The 19,502-nt window shown below is 43.4% G+C and overlaps 1 protein-coding gene across 7 annotated transcripts in view; it reads right to left on the bottom strand.

Annotated features, from left to right (window-relative positions):
* The window catches only part of ADGRG6 (adhesion G protein-coupled receptor G6), a 152,534-nt gene extending 151,717 nt beyond the window's left edge, over window positions 1-817 (bottom strand). For all 7 annotated transcript variants that reach the window (XM_042253536.2, XM_060419756.1, XM_004011385.6 and 4 more), the window contains exon 1: window positions 246-817. Coding sequence is in view for 6 of the 7 variants with exons in the window: in XM_060419756.1 (XP_060275739.1) it covers window positions 246-247 (2 nt within the window). In the remaining variant the exon portion in view is untranslated. The remainder of the gene's footprint in view (window positions 1-245) is intronic.
* Window positions 818-19,502: the final 18,685 nt, after the last annotated feature.

Here is a 19,502-nt window from a genome sequence, read left to right as displayed (position 1 = left end):
GGAAAAAAAAAAAAAAGCCAGCCGCATACACATGTCACAGCTCCGCCTGGCAAAACAGCAGCTCACTCCTCATTGCCTCGGGGGGCGAAGTGAAGACAAACCGGTTTATTCTGTCGGTGCTCAGTGCGGCTAAGTCTTTACAAAGCCGTGGGGTCGGGGACCGGGAGTTAGGGGGAGGGCAGGGGCAGGGGGCACAGGTAAAGGTGTGAAGGAATTCTGAGCCGAAAGTGGGGGTGGGTACTCACATGTTGGCATCACTGCGCTGGGGTCCCCAGGGGCCGCGCGGTCATGCTCCACCACCTTCACCAGGCTCTGCGGCTCCGAGTTCCCCCGATGAAGCCCCTAACCTGGGCCGAGCGCGGTGGCCGGACCCTCCTTTACGCTCTTTCTGGAGAGTTCATCAGGGTTTCCCGGGCAGCTCCGGGGTGGCGCAAGGTGGAAGGTCGCCGCCGCGGAGTTCAAGTGCGGATCGTCGCGGCCAGGGGGCGGGCGGGGTGGCAGGTTCCTCCTTACGGAGAAGTTGGAGGAAAGTTAGGGCGAGAACGTGGAAGCGGCTGGGTCCGCCTTGGAGCCGGTGCTGGGTGCTCGGGGTGCCCCGGGGGCTCCCAGGGTGACTGGGTGGGCGGGTAGGTGGAGGGGTCCGCTGGCGTGCGGCAGCACGTGGTCACCCGCTTTGTGGCTCCAGTCTCCCTCTCTACCCCACCCCGCAGGCTCGGGTTGCTCCCGGGACCGGTCCACCCCGCCTGCGCTTCCGGCGCCGAGTGTGCCGGACCAGGGGCTCAGGTGCGGCTGCCCCCGCGGCGTCTGGCCGGGCCCCGCGCGGCCCTGGGGCGGCCCCAGCCTAGCTGATCCGCCGCGGGGGCCGTCCCGGAGGCGCGGCCGCCCCACCCAGGATCCCAGCCCCGGGGCTGGAGGGAAGAGTCTGGCTGCGGGGTGGGAGAGGAACTCGCCAGGCGGGCAGCGAGGGGCGAGTTGCTGGGGCCGGAGTGGGTGGGAGACTGGCTCCCGGCCCGGCTCGGCTGCCCGGCGGGGGAGGGGGCGGGGCAGGCCCAGAGGTCGCCCGAAGCCGGGCGCCGTGAATCCAGGAGACCCTCCCTGCGAGACCTGAGCAGCTCGGAAGGCCCGCGGGGATGGGGGCATCTCCTCCCTGTCCCCGTGGGGTGCAGCCCGAGTGCGCGGAACCCCGCCGCCAAGTTCCCGCGCCATGGCCTCGCTTTCTCCTTGTTTCTTTGCTCTTCTCCTTGCTTTTCTTTCATGTCTTCCCCCTACCCCTCGCTTCTTTTGTTCTTTTTCTAATGATTATCAGGGTGAAGGGTGAGCCGTCTGTCCTCAGCGCGCACCCAGCCACCCCATGCCATCACCAGATCTCTTGGTCTCTGCTGGGAGAGAGGGGGTGAGAGTCCCTCAGCGCGCGCTTCTCCAACCAAAGATGAAGACCAGCCTTAAGAGGAACCTGCGACAGTCGCCCTATTCCTTTGCCCAGCACAGAAATACACTACTGCCTTCTCCCACTGATTTGTTGACACCTGTAATTCCATCCTTTTGGCTTAGAATTTTGTCTTCTGTTGAAACATATCTAAGTACTCCTAAGGAGTGGTAACACGGCAAAGCTTTGACATTGCCTTTGGTTTGTATTGTTCAAATCCCTTCTGGAAAGAAGCTGATAGGCAGCAGAATCAGCCTGAGCGATCTGAGAGTGGTTGCAGGGGGGTTAACTGAAAGTGAAAACTGGGCAGGACAAGTGACAAACTGCTTGCTCCACAATCTGGCCTGGGACCCTCCTTCTTCAGCCCCCTCCTGCTGCTTCACTGGGATTCAGGGATAGGGCTGGACAAGTCATGCTTTCTTTTAAAATCTGCACCACAAAAAAAAAAGAAAGAAAGAAAGGATATTAACATGGGACTGACTATTTGTTCACCTAATATTCAGCAGGATTGATTTGCAAATGCAAATCCAGTTACTCAATGGGAAAAGTCCACTGCCTGGCCTCCTATAAAGTAGCTGCCTGGCAAAGGGATCTGGACACACCCCCTTGGAAATCAGAAGGGGAAAAAAAGGACTCACACTTGCAAACATGTTCCCTCACCCTTGGGTACCACCAGTTAATCCATGAAAATACAGGAGGCAAAACCAAATGCCAGTGCTGTGTACGCATCCAGAGCCCAGCATGAACTGTGAGCATGCACACACAGGCCACAAGCAGAAGTGCCAAAAACTGTACATGACATTGATTGGCTAGTGATACAGACTAGTAGGGGTGGAAAAGAACAGGTAGAACAGGACTTGAACATAGACAGCTATCTGCACAAAGGATGCTGGAACACTGCCACCAAGTCTGGAGGCCTGAAAAATCCAGGGTGTGTTCTTCTTGTGACTTTCATCAGTATTTATTTTGATGAATAAACCATATGACTAATAGGGACATTGAATTGTAGTACTTAAGGGAGGCCAGAGTTCTAGTGTCCAGTCCTCTCATATTACAGATAGGAAAATGAGACCCAGAGATGTGACACCTACATAAACTAGCTGGCAGTGACCAGGAGCTAGGACCCAGGTCTCCAGACCAAAGTGACCAGGGGCTAGGACCCAGGTCTTGCAATTCAAATCAGCCTCTATTACACAAGACTATTCCAAAGGAATTTAAGTTCCATTCATAGAATATCATTAAAGCAAACATATTTATTATTTCACAGTCCTCGGGTTCAGGAATCTGAGGAGAGCTAAGTATAATGTCTCTCATGAGACTGCAACAAAGGTTTTGGCTAAGGCTGTGATCTTATCTGAAGGCAAGACTGGGGAGGGATCTGCTTCCAAGTTCATACAGGTACTACTGTAGAACTACTGTTCTACTCATAGAATTCTAAAGCTAAAAGGAACCAGGAAACACGTGGGCAAAGAAATAAATATAAATACCAAATTTGTCAGAATTCTCCAGAGAAATGGGATGTATATGTGTATATAGAGAGATCTAACAAATTGACTTAACATGACTATGAGGTAGAAGTCCAAAATCCTCAGGGTAGGCCAGTAGGCTGGAGACTCAGGAAAGAGTTGCAGTCAAGTTCAAAGGCAGTCTGCTGATAGAATTCCTTCTTGCAGAAGGTCAGTCTTTCTTCTATTCATGCCTTCAAGTGATCGGATGAGGCTCACACATATTATGGGTGGGAGGCCCACCCACCATGTTCTTTACTAAAAACCCAGTGATTTCAGTGTTGCTGCTGCTAAGTCGCTTCGGTCATGTCCAACTCTGTGTGACCCCATAGAGGGCAGCCCACCAGGCTCCCCCGTCCCTGGGATTCTCCAGACAAGAACACTGGAGTGGGTTGCCATTTTCTCCAATGCATGAAAGTGGAAAGTGAAAGTGAAGTCGCTCAGTCGTGTCCGACTCTTCGCGATCCCATGGACTACAGCCTACCAGGCTCCTCTGTCCATGGGATTTTCCAGGCAAGAGTACTGGAGTGGGGTGCCATTGCCTTTTCCGATTTCAGTGTTATTATTATTAACTAAAAACCATCTCTGTCACCTTTTGTCTCTGTCATCTTCACCGAGACATCCAGAATAATGTTTGACCAAATATCTGAACACTAAGGCCTAGCCAAGTGGACAGATAAAATTAACCATTACAACAGAAACAAATGTACATATATCTTGAAGATAGGAGTGGCATATTTAATGTGCTGTTATAAGTTAAATGTTCATAAACATATGTACTAATAGTAAGTTAAAGTATTAGTCTTTCAGTCCTATCTAACCCTATGGGGTCCCATGGACTATAGCCCACCAGGCTCCTCTATCCATGGAAGTCTCCAGGCAAGAATACTGGAGTGGGTAGCCATTCCCTTCTCCAGGGAATCTTCCCTACCCTGGGATCAAACCTGGGTCTCCTATACTGCAGGTGGATTCTTTACATCTGAGCCACCAAGGAAGCTGATATTTCTGCACAATTACATGAATCATAGGTAAACTGTTTCAAAAAGCCAGTGCTTGTCATTGGTCAGTGCATTGGTAAAATCTGTGTATTTTGATACTTTTATCCTCAAACTAAAGATGTTTTCATTCCTTTGAAAGGGAAATGAAGTGTGCAGAGGTGAGTACATAATCTTATAATGCAATAACCTCGGTTTAAAACTTGGTCCTTTAATTTACCGGCATTATAAACTCTGCCAGTTTACTACATAAACTGTGTTATGCTGATTATACTTACAATTTTTAACTCATCAGCAGACTCAGTGAGCTAAAGATACATAGCATCCATCATATTTCCTGGAATTCGGTAATATTGGTTGACTCTGCCTGCCCCATATATCATCCTAAAATGGAAATTGCCAGGCCACATTCCTCTGCAAACAGGAATCCTCTGACAGCATTCCAGACAAAATGAATATTGAACATCTGTTTGAATCCTTAGCATTGATGAACACTCAACTATGAGAAACTTCCTCTTTCTGTTGATTGAATCAAACATTCATGCCATCAACTTCTATTCAGAACAAGGACATGCTATCTTCCACAAAAAGCCTTTTAAATCTCTGAAGACAGCTATCATCTCTCCCCTCAGCTGCCCCTTGTTCAGCCCTAGTTGTTTTAACCATACAGTGCCCGACTCCTCACTACCCATGTGAATCACTCTTCGTTACATTATCAGCCCACGTGAAAAATGTACTCTAAGTGGATTCCACACTTCGTCTCTGATGAGAGTGAGATCCTTACCTTTCCTGAACTAGACATTACTCTTGCGTAAATAAAAGTTAGTATTGACCTTTTGAATAGCCACATAAAATATTTATAGTTGGGATAGGAGTTGTCTTTATTGTATTGATCTTCCACTATGTGCCAAGGAGTATATAAATTTTATTCTAACAAATCAAAGTTGTTCAAGATATTACCTTAGTCTGTAAATAATTCAACCCAATTTTTGTTTTAATACCTTCTTCTGCCTTAACTATTTTGATTCCTCCCCTTTCACCAGGCTTGTTACTTTCTTCAGCGGAGGGAACAGAAGAAAAGTAGTCCTTGATATCTTTTTATTTTTTGGCCGAGACCCACAGCTTGCAGGATCTTAGTTCCCTGACCAGGGATAGAACTTGGCCCCCTCACAGTGGAAACACAGAGTCCTAACCACTGGAAGTGGTCTTTGATTTATGTGTGGTAGCAGGTACCACTCTGTGTGGGTATTAGTTTACACAGGTTGTCAGTGAGGGTCCTTCAAGTCAGGCTCTTTATTGGCTCGCTGATGGTCTATCACTGTCCATCAGCATTGTCCCTGCAAGGAGCCCTTCTCTGGGGCCGTGGCTCCTCTCTAGGTCTCTAATTGGGAGGCAGCACAGAAAAACACTCCACTCTCTGCTCTCCCACCATCTCTCTTCCTTCCCTTCCAACCTGAGAAAAGGAAAATAGCTTCTCTTTCTCTGCTGTGTCCCAACATTTTGCCTGTATCTCAGCTCCTCTCTGTTCTCTTGGTGCTTAACATTACACACACACAAAATAAGAATTCCTTGGTGGTCCAGTGGTTAGGACTCTGCACTTTCACGGCCAAGGGTGTGGGCTCAATTCCTTGGTGAGGAACTGGCACCCTTCAGCCCCTGCGGCCAAAGGAAAACTTATGAAAAACAAATGCAGGCATTCTGAATCCCCTCTATTTTTGCCTCTGCTCCATCATTTTCAGAAGCTATGCTTATACACTAGCTAGAAACTTGAATAGGGAGCAGGAGAAGGGGCAATAAGCAGAAGAAAAAAGGAAGACAGCTAATCTCCCAAAAACATCATGCCTCCCTCAATTCATTATCTTTACAAGTGATTGTTATTCCCATTTAAAGACAGGAAATTGAAGTTCAAGATAATTGAGTAAGTTACCCGAGATCACACAACAAGCAAGGGGAGGCTGAGCAAACACCAAGGACTGAGTGACTGCTTTGCCCTCCTGGCTTCTCTTCAGTGTAGGCCTGAGTATTTTCACAGGAGCTGTCACCAAGTCAGAAAGCCTGTCCTGCCTAAATCACTCATCTGAATCCATGACCAGTTTGCTGAGTACATCTTGTACTGTTGCATTCAGTCCAGTGTATCAGTTTGAAGAAATCAATTTGAAATTTGATTCTTTCGCTAATCTTGTTAACAATCTTTTCCAAGCTCTTGCTACATGCAAAATTAATCATTTTGTTTCCTGTATTTGGAATATATAAATGTTGAAGCTGACCCATGCAAAGCCCCTATGGAATTCCACGAGGGATCTGATTCCTGGTGATACTGATCTACTGATAATCAACATTGGAAGGTACACGTTTTGAACCAGTTGTTATTAATCCATGTTGCTTTACTGTCCCACACACTTCTTTCAATCAGTTCAGTTAAGTTCAGTCGCTCAGTCGTGTCCAACTCTTTGCGACCCCATGAATCGCAGCACACCAGGCCTCCCTGTCCATCACCAACTCCTGGAGTTCACTCAGACTCACGTTTATCGAGTCCGTGATGACATCCAGCCATCTCATCCTCTGTCGTCCCCTTCTCCTCCTGCCCCCAATCCCTCCCAGCATCAAAGTCTTTTCCAATGAGTCATCTCTTCACATGAGGTGGCCAAAGTACTGGAGTTTCAGCTTGAACATCATTCCTTCCAAAGAAATTCCAGGGTTGATCTCTTCAGAATGGACTGGTTGGATCTCCTTGCAGTCCAAGGGACTCTCAAGAGTCTTCTCCAACACCACAGTTCAAAAGCATAAATTCTTCAGCGCTCAGCCTTCTTCACAGTCCAACTCTCACATCCATACATGACCACTGGAAAAACCATAGCCTTGACTAGACGGACCATAGTTGGCAAAGTAATGTCTCTGCTTTTGAAAATGCTATCTAGGTTGGTCATAACTTTTCTTCCAAGGAGAAGTGAAGTGAAGTGAAGTCACTCAGTCGTGTCCGACTCTTTGCGACCCCATAGACCGTAGCCTATCAGGCTCCCCTGTCCATGGGATTTTCCAAGCAAGAGTGCTGGAGTGGATTGCCATTTCCTTCTCCAGGGGACTTTCAGCGTCTTTTAATTTCATGGCTGCAGTCACCATCTGCAGTGATTTTGGAGCCCAGAAAAATAAAGTCTGACACTATTTCCACTGCTTCCCCATCTATTTCCCATGAAATGATGGGACCGGATGCCATCATCTTCGTTTTCTGAATGTTGAGCTTTAAGCCAACTTTTTCACTCTCCCCTTTCACTTTCATCAAGAGGCTTTTTAGTTCCTCTTCACTTTCTGCAGTAAGGGTGGTGTCATCTGCATATCTGAGGTTATTGATACTTCTCCCGGCAATCTTGATTCCAGCTGGCGTTTCTTCCTTCAATGGAAGCTCCCAATTTATCACAAAAGACTAAATGCATCAGTAAATTCGTATAGATTTTGTTTTCTCTTGACCTGTTAGTCTAGACTGTCTAGTCATGAAGCCAGAATGTGAGTTTGACTATATGATATTTTCTTTCTTTTTTTTACTGTGTCACATGGCTATGGGATTTTTTTCCCCCAAACCAGGGATTAAACGTGTCCCCCCTGCATTGGGACCTTAGAGTCTTAACCACTGGACCATCAGGGAAGTCCCTGAATGACTTGTTCTTGATGCTGTCTTGCTGGTCCTTAGCGATATCTCATTCTTTTCAAGTGTCAAAAATCATCTTTCATATAACCCATTCTTAACAATGTCTAGGACAAAAGAAGAGTGTATTCATGCTTGAAAAGAACTCAGAGCATGTCGCTAGTTTAATTTTAAATAGGCTATGCAAATAATTAAATGTCAGTTCATATCAACACCATCAAATTTAGGAGAGTATAGATGGTAGACAATCCCAGAGTTCTAGGGAATATTACATCAGATTTACCAAGGCTCTGAATCCTATCTTGCTTTTGATAATATCTAGGAGTAACATCAAGATCATTAGATTTTATTTTCCACAAATCCTCTTTTCCTATGAGTAAACCAGAAAAAATTATATATTGTTTTAAAGCTGACGTGGCAGACATTGTGAGATTAATTCATTTAGTTCGGTGATAAATGTAGGCTGCTATGAACTTCATGAGCTGAAAGTTCTTTCATGTACTGGAAGCTCTTTAGTCTTCCATAGATAATAAAAATATTAATATCAAGCAATTAGTGCTTTCTATGTACATGATATTTTATTAAGATAATTGCATATAGTATCTTTTTATCTTCACACCATCCCTACAGATACGTAGAGTTGGCCTAAAAGAGTTCAGGCAATCAAGGTTTAAACACTTCTCCTTTTTATTTTTTATTTTTTTGCTTCAACACTTATGCTCTTGACCAACTAATTCAGATCCAGTTATACTTGCCTGGAATATTTACACAGAGGTTCTAGTATACGGTCTGGTCAGAATGAATGGAAGGAAAACACATACAGAGATACACAAGCATACAGGTTTTTCTGCTATTGGATTACCTTGTTTTCAAAAGCACTTTAAAGCTGGCTTTCACTAGCTGGATGGGTATTCATTAATATTTCTGAGAGTCTAGCCATATATATACATTGCTTTTTTAAACTTCCCAGTTTCAAAAACTGGGAAATGCTCCTCAATTACATAAGAAAATCAAATATGGGAATAAATGCAATCACGAGAGCAGTATTCATCCAGGTAATTGATAATTGCCCTTGTCACCCATTCATTCATTTGGCAAAAATATTGATCATCTACTATATGGCAAGCACTGTTCTGACACTGTCATGACAGCGATGAGCAAAAATAAAGTTTCTGCTTTTGTCAAGTTCATATTCCTCTTGGAAGGGGAAGTAGATAGTAAAGTAATAAAAATAGAGAGAAAGAGATAAAAAATATAGATGATGATTAATTCTATGAAAAAAATAAAGCAGGGAGAGATTAAAGAAGCTAAGGGTGATAGGTATTTTCTACAGAGTAGTCAGGGAAAACCACTCTGGTAAAATGTCATTGTAGAAGAGACTTGGTTTAAGTGGAATATAAAGTCAGGCTAGGAGCGGCGGCTGGGAGGAGCAACCCCAAGTCCAAGGAGCGGTGGCTGTGCAGGCACAGGAAGGCCTAGAGGAGCTATCCTACACTGGAGGTCTGGAAGGGCAGCGGTGAGGAGATACCCTTCATCCAAGGTAAGGAGCAGCGGCTGCGCTTTGCTGGAGCAGCTGTGAAGAGATACCCCACGCCCAGGGTAAGAGAAACCCAAGTAAGATGGTAGGTGTTGCAAGAGGGCATCAGAGGGCAGACACACTGAAACCATACTCACAGAAAACTAGTCAATCTAATCACACTAGGACCACAGCCTTGTCTAACTCAATGAAACTAAGCCATGCCCGATGGGCAACCCAAGACAGGTGGGTCATGGTGGAGAGGTCTGACAGAATGTGGTCCACTGGAGAAGGGAATGGCAAACCACTCAGTATTCTTGCCTTGAGAACCCCATGAATAGTATGAAAAGGCAAAATGATAGGATACTGAAAGAGGAACTCCCCAGGTCAGTAGGTGCCCAATATGCTACTGGAGATCAGTGGAGAAATAACTCCAGAAAGAATGAAAGGATGGAGCCAAAGCAAAAACAATACCCAGCTGTGGATGTGACTGGTGACAGAAGCAAGGTCTGATGCTTTAAAGAGCAATATTGCATAGGAGCCTGGAATATCAGGTCCATGAATCAAGGCAAATTGGAAGTGGTCAAACAAGAGATGGCAAGAGTGAACGATGACATTCTGGGAATCAGCAAACTAAAATGGACTGGAATGGGTGAATTTAACTCAGATGACCATTATATCTACTACTGCGGGCAGGAGTCCCTCAGAAGAAATGGAGTAGCCATCATGGTCAACAAGAGTCTGAAATGCAGTACTTGGATGCAATCTCAAAATGACAGAATAATCTCTGCTCGTCTCCAAGGCAAACCATTCAATATCGCAGTAATCCAAGTCTATGCCCCAACCAGTAATGCTGAAGAAGCTGAAGTTGAACGGTTCTATGAAGACCTACAAGACCTTTTAGAACTAACACCCAAAAAAGATGTCCTTTTCATTATAGGAGACTGGAATGCAAAAGTAGGAAGTCAAGAAACACCTGGAGTAACAGGCAAACTTGGCCTTGGAATGCAGACTGAAGCAGGGCAAAGATTAATAGAATTTTGCCAAGAAAATGCACTGGTCATAGCAAACACCCTCTTCCAACAACACAAGAGAAGACTCTACACATGGACATCACCAGATGGTTAACACCGAAATCAGACTGATTATATTCTTTGTAGCCAAAGATGGAGAAGCTCTATACAGTCAGCAAAAACAAGACCAGGAGCTGACTGTGGCTCAGATCAAAAACTCTTTATTACCAAATTCAGACTTAAATTAAAGAAAGTAGGAAAAACTGCTAGACCATTTAATATGACCTAAATCAAATCCCTTATGATTATACAGTAGAAGTGAGAAATAGATTTAAGGAGAGAAATAGATCTGATAGATAGAGTGCCTGATGAACAATGGACTGAGGTTCATGACATTGTATAGGAAACAGGGATCAAGACCATTCCCATGGGAAAGAAATGCAAAAAAGCAAAATGGCTGTCTGGGGAGGCCTTACAAATAGCTGTGAAAAGAAGAGAGGCAAAAAGCAAAGGAGAAAAGGAAAGATATAAGCATCTGAATGCAGAGTTCCAAAGAATAGCAAGAAGAGATAAAGCCTTCTTCAGCAATCAATGCAAAGAAATAGAGGAAAAGAACAGAATGGGAAAGACTAGAGATCTCTTCAAGAAAATTAGAGATACCAAGGGAACATTTCATGCAAAGATGGGCTTGAAAGGACAGAAATGGCATGGACCTAACAGAAGCAGAAGATATTAAGAAGAGGTGGCAAGAATACACAGAAGAACTGTAGAAAAAGGATCTTCATGACCCAGATAATCATGATGGTGTGATCACTCGTCTAGAGCCAGACATCCTGGAACGTGAAGTCAAGTGGGCCTTAGAAAGCATCACTACAAACAAAGCTAGTGGAGGTGATGGAATTCCAGTGGAGCTATTTCAAATCCTGAAAGATGATGCTGTGAAAGTGCTGCACTCAATATGCCAGCACATTTGGAAAACTTAGCAGTGGCCACAGGACTGGAAAAGTTCAGTTTTCATTCCAGTCCCAAAGAAAGGCAATGCCAAAGAATGCTCAAACTACCGCACAATTGCACTCATCTCACATGCTAGTAAAGTAATGCTCAAAATTCTCCAAGCCAGGCTTCAGCAATACGCGAACTGTGAATTTCCTGATGTTGAAGCTGGTTTTACAAAAGGCAGAGGAACCAGAGATCAAATTGCCAACATCCGCTAGATCATGGAAAAAGCAAGAGAGTTCCAGAAAATACATCTATTTCTGCTTTATTGACTATGCCAAAGCCTTTGACTGTGTGGATCACAATAAACTGTGGAAAATTCTGAAAGAGATGGGAACACCAGACCACCTGACCTGCCTCTTGAGAAATCTGTATGCAGGTTAGGAAGCAACAGTTAGAACTGGACATGGAACAACAGACTGGTTTCAAATAGGAAAAGGAATACGTCAAGGGTGTATATTGTCACCCTGTTTATTTAACTTATATGCAGAGTACATCATGAGAAACGCTGGACTAGAAGAAACACAAGCTGGAATCAAGATTGCTGGGAGAAATATCAATAACCTCAGATATGCAGATGACACCACCCTTATGGCAGAAAGTGAAGAGGAACTAAAAAGCCTCTTGATGAAAGTAAAAGAGGACAGTAAAAAAGTTGGCTTAAAGCTCAACATTCAGAAAATGAAGATGATGGCATCCGGTCCCATCATTTCATGGGAAATAGATGGAGAAACAGTGGAAACAGTGTCAGACTTTATTTTTGGGGCTCCCAAATCACTGCAGATGGTGATTTCAGCCATGAAATTTAAAGACGCTTACTCCTTGGAAGAAAAGTTATGATCAACCTAGATAGTATATTCAAAAGCAGAGACATTACTTTGCCGACTAAGGTCCATCTAGTCAAGGCTATGGTTTTTCCTGTGGTCATGTATGGATGAGAGAGTTGAACTGTGAAGAAGGCTGAGCGCCGAAGTATTGATGCTTTTGAACTGTGGTGTTGGAGAAGACTCTTGAGAGTCCCTTGGACTGCAAGGAGATCCAACCAGTCCATTCTGAAGGAGATCAGCCCTGGGATTTCTTTGGAAGGAATGATGCTCAAGCTGAAACTCCAGTACTTTGGTCACCTCATGCGAAGAGTTGACTCATTGGAAAAGACTCTGATGCTGGGAGGGATTGGGGGCAGGAGGAGAAGGGGACGACAGAGGATGAGATGGCTGGATGTCATCACGGACTCGACTGACGTGAGTCTGAGTGAACTCCTGGAGTTGGTGATGGACAGGGAGGCCTGGTGTGCTGCGATTCATGGCGTCGCAAAGAGTTGGACACGACTGAGCGACTGAACTGAAAGTCAGGCCAGACAGGAAGAGATTTGCCACCAGAAGAACAAGTGAGTGAAAATGCTCTGTGGCAGCATGGACTTGTCTTGCGTGCCAGAGCGAGAAGAACAGAGAAGCTGAACTTGAGGGAGAAAGATGGAATGATGTCTGAGAGACAACAAAAGGCCAAATTTTATGCCTAGTGGGCAAGAAAACAGGCTTTTAATTTTATTGTAAATGGTCATTTTAAATAGAAAAGAGCATGGTCTAAGGCAAGCATAAAATAGAATCTATGGAGTTTATTAAGTGTGAACACAATCAAAAAAAGAGATGATGATGGCTCAAACTATAGAGATACAAATGGAAGTGGTGAGAAGTAATTAGATGGGATATTTTGAAGGTGTTTTATTGATAAATTGGATATAAAAAAAAGCAGAGAAAAGTAATACTCCAGGTTTTCCACATATACAGCTGGGAGAATGAGGTTGCTAATAATAGGGTTGGAGAAAAATGAGGGGAAAGCATGTTTGAGAGGGAAAAGTGAAGAGTTCTATTTTGGATCTGGTTAGTCTGAGATGTATATTGGATGTTCTAACACATGCAACTACCACCCTGCCTGGAATATACTGAGTGCTCAGTGAAAGTTAATTAAATAAGGAAGCAAGCACGGCATTCTAAGGTTTTACCTGAGATCCAAGTCAAGTTTCTCTAGCAATTGCTTGTAGAATAAAACTTCACAAAGGAGCAGACTTCCCTGGTGGTTCAGTGGCTATGACTCTGGGTTCCCAATAGAGAGGTTTGGGGTTTGATCCCTGGTCAGGCAAGTAGATCTCACATTCCTGGTACCACAAATAAGACCTGCTGCAGCCAAAGGAAAAAAAAAATACTGAAACATTTTTTTTTTTAATTTCCTAGAGGAGTTAGAAGTTTAGTTAAGTCTTTAAGAATGGATTAGATTGACAGTAAAAGAGGGAAGAGTAAGAATTTAAAGCAAGAGAAGTATTTAACAACATTGTAGGAAAAGATGATAAATATTTGAGGTAAGCAAACAGTCTGGTTGCTTTTATAAATTCTATGAAAACAAAGGTTAATTGCTGACAGATTGTGAAAGGCTTGAAGGGTCAGGCGAAATAAACAATTTGTCTCATTTTTAGCTATCTTCTGTTTTTATTTGGGCTTCCCTGGTGGCTCACAGGTTAAAGTGTCTGCCTCCAATGCGGGAGACCCGGGTTCGATCCCTGTCGGGAAGATCCCCTGAAGAAGGAAATGGTAACCCACTCTAGTATTCTTGCCTGGAGAATCCCATGGACAGAGAAGCCTGGTAGGCTACATTCCACTGGGTCGCAAAGAGTCGGACACGACTGAGCGAGTTTTACTTTACTACTTTCTGTTTTTATTTACCTTATTGGCAAGGGAGTAATATGATAGAAGCAATATTCATATAAAGCTAATCAGAATGGGCTATAGTAGAGAAGATTTATGCAAGCAGAGGATTGCAGTAACACGAGAGGATATAATAAGTACTGTGGGAACAATGGAAATAGAAAAGGAGTAATTCATTCAGAGCCTTTGAAATAATGAAGACTTGATGCTTATTTAGTCCCACCGACATAAGTGTTATCTAACTTCTTTGATGCTTGACTTCGTGCCAAGTATGGTTGGCTGCATCCTTGTTAATTTATAGAATTATATATGATATACATATATATCATATTTGTATATGATATAGCTTTGGGAGTCATTGGGGCTGTTCTCTGCAGATGGTGGGAGTGCTCTGCCCTTTCCCTTGGATGTTAGGCATGGTAAAGTGACTTGCTTTGCAAAATGGGATGTGAGTATGCAGGATAGAAGTTTTTAAAATATAGAGCGCAATTTGTCACTGTCTCTTCCTTTGACACAGCAAATTGTATCAGCCTGAAAAGCAGAATGTAGCTGTTGTGAAAGTTACTTCAGCCAACCTGCAGGGGAAATAAAAGTGACAAGCTTTTGTTCCTACAAGCCACTAAGATTTGAGGTTATTTATTACTAAGTTAAGACTCAGCTGATTCTGACTGATATGATAACTGCTGTCTAAAGAACAGATAAAGCAATATACATTCAAATGTCAAAGATATTTAAATAATAGAAAAGAACCTGTTGGAAATCTTACCTTTCCATTTTAAAAGTATTAAGCAAGAGATTTATCACTTAAAGTGTGATGATATTCATGAAAGTGAAACAGTTGTTGTCGTGTCCGATTCTTTGCAAGCTCATGGACTCTAAGCCACAAGGCTCCTCTATCCATGGAATTCTGTAGGCAAGAATACTGGACCGAGTAACCATTCCCTTCTGCAGGGAATTGTCCCAACCGAGGGATCAAACCCTGGCCTCATGCATTGCGGGTGGATTCTTTACCATCTGAGCCACCAGCGGAGGCCAAAGATGATACTCATTTTGTTGTTCAGTTGCTAAGTTGTGTCTGAGTTTTTGTGACCGCATGGACTGCAGCATACCAGGCTTCCATGTCCTTTGATATCTCCCCAAATTTGTTCAATTTCATGTCCATTGAGTCAGTGATGCTATCTAACCATCTCATCCTCTGCCACCTGATACTCATAAGTCTGGCCAAAAAAAGACAAACATAAACAGGAAGTAAAAGTTTTTATTGTGTATTTGCTCACCTGTGTTAATTCTGTATGTTTTCTATGATCTGTATTTTAAAAATCAAAGTAAAGTAGTTTTCCAAGGATTTTGCAGAAAATGGAAAGTTTGCACACGCATGTGAGAGAGGAGAAAATCAGCTTCCCCAGGGAAGAACGAGAAACCTGGAACAGAAGTAAATGCTGTGTGAAGCCAATATTAACATCCTCTATTGGTACAGAAATAATATCCAAGGTACTTTTCTACAATTGGAGAAAAAGGTTGATTAATTTAAAAGGATAGGATAACCGGTATTCAGTATTTTGGTCACCTGATACAAACAGCCGACTCATTGGAAAAGTCCCTGATGCTGGGAAAGATTGAGGGCAGAAGGAGAAGAGGGCATCAGAGGATGAGATGGTTGGATGGCATCACTGATGCAATCAATGGGCATGAACTTGGGCAAACTTCAGGTCACTAAGAGTTGGACTCGACTGAGTGACTATAACAACAACGACGAGATAAGCACACTCCTTAATATAAAGGACATCACTTAATTTAGAACTATGCATTTATACATTTCTGTGCTTGAAAACTTTTCAGTTTTTGACTGTGTAGATCACAACAAACTGTGGAAAGTTCTTAAAGAGAGATGGGAATATCAGACCACTTTACCTGCCTCCTGAGAAGTCTGTATCCAGGTCAAGAAGCAACAGTTAGAAATGGACATGGAACAACAGACTGGTTCCAAATTGGGCAATTGAGTACATCAGTCTGTATATTGTCACCCTGCTTATTTAACTTATGTACAGAGTACATCATTTGAAATGCCAGGCTGGATGGAGCACAAGCTGGAATCAAGATTGCCGGGAGAAATATCAATAACCTCAGATATGCAGATGATACCACCCTTATGGCAGAAAGTGAAGAGAAGAGCCTCTTGATGAAAGTGAAAGAGGAGAATGAAAAAGCTGGTTTAAAACTCAACATTCAAAAAATGAAGATCATGGCATCCAGTCCCATCACTCCATGGCAAATAGATGGAAACAGTGACAGACTTTATTTTGGGGGGCTCCAAACTCACTGGACACGGTGATTGCAACCATGAAATTAAAAGACACTTGCTCCTTGGAAGAAAAGCTATGACCAACCTAGACAGCATATTAAAAGCAGAAACATTAGTTTGCCGACAAAGATGCATTTAGTCAAAGCTATGGTTTTTCCAGTAGTCATGAATGGATGTGAGAGTTGGACTATAAAGAAAGCCGAGCACCGAAAAATTGATGCTTTTGAACTGTGGTATTAGAGAAGACTTGAGAGTCCCTTGGACTGCAAGGAGATCCAAACAGTCAATCCTCAAGGAAATCAGTCTTGAATATTCATTGGAAGGACTGATGCTGAAGCTGAAACTCCAATACTTCAGCCACCTGATGTGAATAACTTACTCATTAGAAAAGACACTGATGCTGGGAAAGATTGAAGGCGGGAAGAGAAGGGGACGACAGAGGATGAGATGTTTGGATGACATCACCGATTCAATGAACACGAGTTTGAACAAGCTCCAGGAGTTGGTGATGGACAGGGAAGCCTGGTGTGCTACAGTCCTTGGGGTAACAAAGAGTCGGACATGACTGAGCGACTGAACTGAACTGATGCATTTATAGAGTTGAACAAACAACCAGTTTTACATTTTAGATGTGTTGGAACTGACAAGACTCTCCTCAACCAAACTCCAGACAGATTCCTTTGAACTCGACTAGGCTGCATCCTTGAGCATTCCTCAGAAGTCTAACTTTAGCGAGAATCCCACTAAGTCTGTTTAGCCAGAGTCCCCACCCTCTATATCTGATCGGATTCCTCATCCCCACACTCCGCCAGGTACTGTCTGATCATCCTGGCTGCTCTTCAGCAAGAATTCCGTCATGCTGGTTTAGGCAGAAGTTTCCCTTTAGCTCTGCTGTTCCCTCTTAGTAACTGTCCATCTCCCCATCTCCTCAGGTATAAACCCCACTTGTCTTTGCTTTATTAAGAATTGAGTTCAGTTCTGTACCAAGTTTTCTTTTCCCCGTTGCAATAATTCTTAGTTAAAATCTGCTTTTACATTTTAATTACTGTCCAGATCTTGTTTTTATTCTACAGAAGACATTTCAATGAGTTTCTTAAAAAGGAACTGCAGTAGGAACTCACAGAAGTACTATCTAGATGTAACTAAAGTGAAAGTGAAGTTGCTCAGTCGTGTCCGACTCTTAGCGACCCAATGGACTGAAGCCCACCAGGCTCCCCCGTCCCAGGGATTCTCCAGGCAAGAATACTAGAGTGGGTTGCCATTTCCTTCTCCAATGCATGAAAGTGAAAAGGAAAAGTGAAGTCACTCAATCGTGTCCGACTCTTAGCGACCCCATGGACTGCAGCCCACCAGGCAATAGACACTAAAAAAAAAAAAAAAGTGAAAACAATTCTTGGAACAAGCGGTTAGACTAGTTACCTATAGAAAGTACCTTCAGATGAAACCTGGTTGACAAAATGGTGCTAGCTATCCAAAAATTTAGAAGTGCATTCACACAAGAAGTACTTAGCTACTATAAAAGTCTAAGGCCGAAACCCATTTAAATGTTTAAAGGTTGTGGCTAGAGCATAGTGGGTAAAGGGGAAAAATGGAACATGATAGCAGAGTATAAGGAGGAGTCAGATTGTACAGTCTTGTGAGTCAGGTTGGAATTTCCTTTTCAATACTATGATATGCAGGGCTTCCCTGATGGCTCAGAGGTTAAAGCGTCTGCCTCCAATACGGGAGACCCGGGTTGGATCCCTGGGTCGGGAAGATCCCCTGGAGAAGGAAATGGCAACCCACTCCAGTGTTCTTGCCTGGAGAATCCCATGGACTGAGGAGCCTGGTGGGCTGCAGTCCATGGGGTCACGAAGAGTCGGACACGACTGAGTGACTTTACTTACTTACTTACTATGGTATGCTATTAAAGAGTTTAAATGGGGATCTGACCATTGCATGTGGAGTTGAGAATGGATTAAAAAGAATAACGGAGGCATGATGACCACTTGGATGAGTATTACAGTCATCTGGGGTAGACAGTAATGGTGACTTGGATCAGGGTATTTGTGTAAGGATGGAGTGTGAAGTGGGCAGATTCAGGACAAGGTTTGGAGGTTGAGGTGACATGAATTATATTCATTTGGATGTAGGAGGCTGAGGAATCAAGGAGGGCACCTGGGTTTTAGGCTTGAACAGCTGCGGGGGTGGTGGTAGGTGAGGGCTGACACTGTGGATGGGATAGTTTTGGAGGAAAGGGGACATGTTAACTGTGAGATGCCTACAGAGGTCTAAGTAGAGATATCAAATAGGTAATTGGCTTATATATATGGAGGGTATATATGGAGATAAATAGATTAAGGAGTAGATTTGAGAATCATCAGCATCAAGTGACATTTAATGCTCTTAGAATGAGTCAGAATGCTATCCAGAGAGAAGAGAAATGAACTAAGACCATGCCCTGGGACAAACTAACGTGTAAAGAGGAAGAGGGGACAGTGAAGAACACAGAGAAGGAGTGAGGGAAAACAAAACCCAGAAAATGCGTTTCCATGGAAGCCAAAAGAACATGTTTCAAGTAGGAAGAAGAGCTCAGCTATGTTGGCATCGCAAAGATGAGATTCTTGGATGTGGCAACCTAGAGTTCCCCAGAGACTCATAGCAGCGGTGTCAATGGAGTGGTGGGACCAGAAATCATAATGAAAGAGCCTGAGGAACAACTGGCAATGTTCAAAATTCTCCATATTATTTAGCTTTGAAGCAAAGCAGAACAATGGAATACAATGTTCCTGAAAAGGAATGTGGCAGAGATGTTTCTCTTCAAATGGAGATGCTTCAGTATGTTTGTAGGTGGATATAAATGATTCGAGAAAGAAGACTCTATGACAAGAGGAGTGGATGGTGATTGCGGCAGTGATGTCCTTGAGAAGCAAGAGGGAGTTGAGAAGGAGTCCAGGGTGCATACGGAGGACTTGGTCCCCAAAAGCTGCCACCACACCATCCAAGAATGGTGCCTGCAAAACGCTTACTATACTGATGGATCACTAACATCAAGCAAGAATGTAAACTCCTGTTGGGACTGATAGGTGGTGAAAACCTTTGATAAGATCGAAGAATTGTTAGAATTCAGATGAAAGAATAAGTGAGCTTTGTTCAGTTTTTAGGAAGGAAGAAGTTAGATGTTTAAATCCCTATTTTCCTAAGCAAAATGATGACTAGTTACCATCATTTTAACTGTTTAAAAGTTTGAAAACATAGGTATAATATCATACAGATGTATACAAATTATTTTTCAGTCAATGGTTTCTATTCACATGTAAACTTTTGAACATATGTTGTCTACAAGTTTATACATACCTAACTGGATCTTTGAATATTCATTTGATGTTTGCTGCGCAAGTGCCATGAAGTATCACCAGAGTTTGGGCTAT

The sequence above is a fragment of the Ovis aries genome, chromosome 8 (genome assembly GCF_016772045.2).
Source record: "Ovis aries strain OAR_USU_Benz2616 breed Rambouillet chromosome 8, ARS-UI_Ramb_v3.0, whole genome shotgun sequence".
Taxonomy (NCBI): domain Eukaryota; kingdom Metazoa; phylum Chordata; class Mammalia; order Artiodactyla; family Bovidae; genus Ovis; species Ovis aries.
The sequence above is the reverse complement of the archived record's forward strand: the minus strand, read 5'-3'. Positions and strand labels throughout refer to the sequence as shown.